This window comes from Haliotis cracherodii, unplaced genomic scaffold, assembly GCF_022045235.1.
Source record: "Haliotis cracherodii isolate W230 unplaced genomic scaffold, xgHalCrac1.p SCAF_8, whole genome shotgun sequence".
In the NCBI taxonomy this organism is placed as follows: domain Eukaryota; kingdom Metazoa; phylum Mollusca; class Gastropoda; order Lepetellida; family Haliotidae; genus Haliotis; species Haliotis cracherodii.
The window spans coordinates 45,795,399-45,799,993 of record NW_027266341.1 but is presented as its reverse complement, the minus strand read 5'-3'; the positions used below and the strand labels follow the sequence as shown (position 1 = coordinate 45,799,993).

The window sequence follows — 4,595 nt, the reverse complement described above, 5'->3', positions numbered from 1 at the left end:
ACCTCCTGTAAACTGACAACACAGAGATTGACACTTACGGAGAATTGGTGGTGATGTCGACTGTATAAATATTTATTTGACAACATTACACCGAGACAAGTTAACACATAGATCTAAGACGCGTTTCCTTGATTCCAAACAGCAGAAGAGGAAAAGTACTTTTAAAAACATATAGATATAATATCATAGATTCAGTGTTAGTCTAAAAATGCAGAAGCAGTCATATTTACGAGAGGCATCCTCCATGTTGAGAGCCTTGTAAGATGAAAATGGTGTTACATTTTTATGGTAACCACTTTGCTCACGAACTTAACGCGTACTGACACATAGTAGCAAGAATAGTTAACACAATAGATTTTAACTACCTAAGGAAAACATGGGATGTTGCTATGTGTCGCTCGAGTCAACTGCAGTCACAGAATGACGTACATTCTTGTCATATTTAGCAAACAAAACGTCATCTAAATAATAACATATATACATCTCATACTCAGTCGGGTGTAGGGCGTGTTCATCGTGTATTTCTTTGGAATATAAATTTTAAAATGTTGTTATTGATTCTCATATAATCAGTTCTCGAGCCGACATATCCTTGACCGTATATGATTACAATTTCTTACACACCTGTGGGTGAGAAACCCATTTGAGATAACTGGTATCAAACATATGTGTGAGATCGAATTCCAGGCCCGTGATTGGCTACTCCATGGTGATTACCTGAGGTCAGATGATGACGGACTACTTTCCAGATTGTAAGTCATTCATAAGTTGCTCGTGCTTCAGTCGAATGTTCACCTACTTATTTATGTAAGGTAAATAATTCAGTAAGCACTAAGATTAGGACTAAAATACTATTTAACTAAATCTTCAATCACTGTGAAGCTGATGTATGAACGTATGAAGTATGAAAGTAAGAATGTGAAACATATGTGTTGCTAGGTAACATATTGGTATATATGAATGTGTAATGTATGGATGTATGAACGTATGAAGTATGAAAGTAAGAATATGAAACATATGTGTTGCTAGGTAACATATAGGTATATATGAATGTGTAATGTATGAATGTATGATGTATGATGTATGAATGGATCAGGGTTTTACTATTATAGACAGATCCGGACAAGATACAGAGGATTTTGTACTGGCCTACACCTGCAAACCCAGATGAGATACGAAAGTTTCTTGGATTTGCAGGTTATTACAGGAAATTTGTCAAGGACTTCGCCAAGATTTCCAAGCCTCTATCAGCTTTGATGCCAGCCACAAAGACTAAGACACGAGGATGAAACCATCCAGCCAACAAGCCAGACAAGCCATGGCAATGGGGACCACAACAGGAAACTGCGTTCCAGACAATCAAGACATGCTTATCAAAACAGCCAGTTCTTGGGTATGCAGATTACACCATGCCATTTGAAGTCCACACCGATGCCAGTAGCCAAGGACTGGGAGCTGTCTTGTACCAGGAACAGAATGGATTGAAGAAGGTCATCAGTTATGCAAGCCGTGGACTGAGCAAGGCAGAGAGCAACTATTCAGCTCACCGTCTCGAATTTCTAGCTTTGAAATGGGCGGTGACTGAAACGTTCAAGGATTATCTGTATGGCAATACATTCAGTGTATATACAGATAATAACCCTCTGACCTATGTACTCAGTTCTGCAAAGTTAGATGCTACAGGTCACCGCTGGCTAGCGGCGTTGTCAGCATACAATTTTGATATCATCTACAGGCCAGTGCTCAACAACGTAGATGCTGATGGACTCTCCAGGCTGCCTGGAATAAAAGCTGAAAGACAACAGATAACATCAGAGTCAATAAGAGCTGTTTGTCACACTTTGCAGGAACATCCTTTGGTACACAGCCTCTGTTGTTCAGCAACACCAGATTTAGAAAGCCTAGAAGATCGTGGAGAGAACCTTAATCTCTCTCTTAAAGTGATGACAGACATGGACTGGAGAAAGGCAGAAGCTGCAGATGTCATTCTTAGGCCATGGATTAACTTGGTGAGAAGTAACAGGAAGCCAAGACGACAGGATTATCCCCCTTGTCAAGCCAATACTTCTATGCATAGATACTTTGACAGCATGTTTCTTCAAGAAGGAATCCTTTACAGGAACGTTAATATTAACGGCCAAGAACGAAATCAGCGTGTTTTACCATCAGCCTTGATTGGGGATATGCTCAGAGGACTTCATGATGACGTGGGACACCCTGGAAGAGAGAGGATACTGTCACTCCTTAGAGATCGGTTCTTTTGGCCAGGCATGACCAACGACGTGGAAGATTGGATCCAAATATGTGACAGATGTTTGAGAAGGAAATCCCCCACCAATGCACGTGCTCCTCTGGTCAACATCATCACCACCCAGCCTTTAGAGCTCGTCTGTCTGGATTTTCTAACCTTGGAAGCATCAAAGGGAGGTCACCAGAATATTCTAGTCATCACAGACCACTTTACGCGGTATGCACAAACAATCCCAACAAGGAATCAGACTGCAAAAACAACAGCAGAAGCCTTTTACAAGAACTTTATAATGCACTATGGGATTCCAAAGCGCATCCACAGTGATCAAGGCACCAACTTTGAGAGCCGCCTTATGAAGGAATTGTGCAGCCTCCTGGGAATGGAGAAAAGCCGGACAACCTCTTACCACCCTATGGGCAATGGTATGTTGAACGCTTCAACCGGACACTGCTTAATATGTTGGGAACACTCCAACCAGACCAGAAAGCAGATTGGAAGACCTATGTAGCTCCCCTTGTCCACGCCTATAACAGCATCCGGCATGAATCAACAAACCAGTCTCCATTCTTCCTTATGTTTGGTCGTGAACCTCGTCTGCCCGTAGATCTTGCCTTTGGGATCGAGACCAACAAGAATCATCAGTCTCTGACAGCTTATGCAAAGTCTCTGAAGAAGAAGCTCCAAGAAGCCTATGGCATGGCGTCAAAGGCATCAAAGACTGCCCAAGTCAAACAGAAAGCCAGCTACGACTTGAAGACTAGAGGGGCCAGTGTACAGATAGGTGATCGAGTTCTGGTGAAAGCTTTAGCCTTTGATGGTAAGCACAAGTTGGCAGGTCGCTGGGAGGAAGATCCTTATGTTATTCTCTTGCAACCAAACCAGGATATCCCTGTTTTTGTAGTGCAGAGAGAATCTGGTGAGGGGAGGAAGAGGACGTTGCATAGAAACCACCTCCTGCCCATTGGATCAGTACCAGCGATCATGGATAACAACAGAGTACCAGCAGCCAAGAAGCCAACTCCAAGACCAAGAAAGACAGTGAAGAAGACTATAGAAGAGGATATCCAGGAGAATAAAGAGTCTGACTATGATGCTCCATTCTATTTTCCAGCAGTTACTGAGGATGCTACCATCATCAGTGAAGACACTGTGGAAGAGAGTGCGGCTACTTCGGAGACAACAGGTGACGATCTACAGTCTCTTGGAGTAGCAGGTGATGCTTCTGGTGGTGACGACCACATACCTGAAGAAGACAGCAGCACAGAAGCAGATCCTGAAGCAGTGCAACCACCAGAATACACTGAGGAGGAGCCGGAAGACTCAGTCAGAGAAGAGCTACCTCCTCCTGTACCACCTGATGCTAATCCTCAACCCATACCTGCACCAAGAAGAACTGGTAGACTAACAAGGAAGCCTGCCTGGCAAACCTCAGGAGGTTATGTAATGTGTCAGACTTCTGACCCAGGCTGGCAGCAGAGGAGTCGACGCCTGGAACAACTGGCAGCGACCGGCATTTTAGGACACATCAGCACCAGCATCTCGAAGGCATTGCTTTCCCTTGTTGATGAAGAACCAGAATGACGAGGACGCCATTATTCAAGGGAGAGAAGTATGTGACAGGATCAGATAGTTGTATATCTTTTGAGAGTTTTATTAGTTTAGATTTTTACTGAATTAAATGTTCAGTCAAGTATGTTTTAAACATTATATACTTCACACTTCAGCTCTCCTAATTCTCTGTTTCAGCTTACTGCATGAGTACTTTGCCACAGCCTCAATCACCTAATGCACTATCACACAATAGCCTGCCCAAGCGCGCCCCTCACAGCTCCTCTGTGTTTAACTTTCTAGCTTACTGTCTCAAGTTTAAAGGGTTTAGTTTTACTACAGTTGATATATCACATTTGATGTTACTGTCGAACGCACGTATCACGTATATTGGACATTTTGGAATTCACAATTTGGACTAATTGTGGTGTTTGATCTATGGACTTTGGAATTCACTTCTAAAGGTTGGTCTTTTGATGATATTTTATTGTTTGTGCGTATTCCTAGGATTTGTAGGTATATTGTGTTTATGCTGTTGATAATTTGGCTGTTTTTTGTCATGTTGTAAATATTAGCCAGATCATAGTAATTAGTTGTATTTCTGTATGCATTACAAGTGTTATTATTTATGTAAGGTAAATAATTCAGTAAGCACTAAGATTAGGACTAAAATACTATTTAACTAAATCTTCAATCACTGTGAAGCTGATGTATGAACGTATGAAGTATGAAAGTAAGAATGTGAAACATATGTGTTGCTAGGTAACATATTGGTATATATGAATGTGTAATGTAT

At 41.8% G+C, this 4,595-nt stretch overlaps 1 protein-coding gene across 1 annotated transcript; it reads left to right on the top strand.

Moving 5' to 3' along the window:
* The first annotated feature begins 2,824 nt into the window (after nucleotides 1-2,824).
* LOC139449862 (uncharacterized) lies at nucleotides 2,825-3,832 on the top strand. Its single transcript, XM_071231428.1, has one exon. It carries the CDS (start codon nucleotides 2,825-2,827, stop codon nucleotides 3,830-3,832), a length of 1,008 nt encoding a protein of 335 aa, XP_071087529.1.
* The last annotated feature ends 763 nt before the right edge of the window (nucleotides 3,833-4,595 follow it).

Bases quoted from the DNA above. Each gene is read 5' to 3' on its own strand.
- LOC139449862 (XM_071231428.1), top strand. From the start codon at position 2,825: ATGTTTGGTCGTGAACCTCGTCTGCCCGTAGATCTTGCCTTTGGGATC.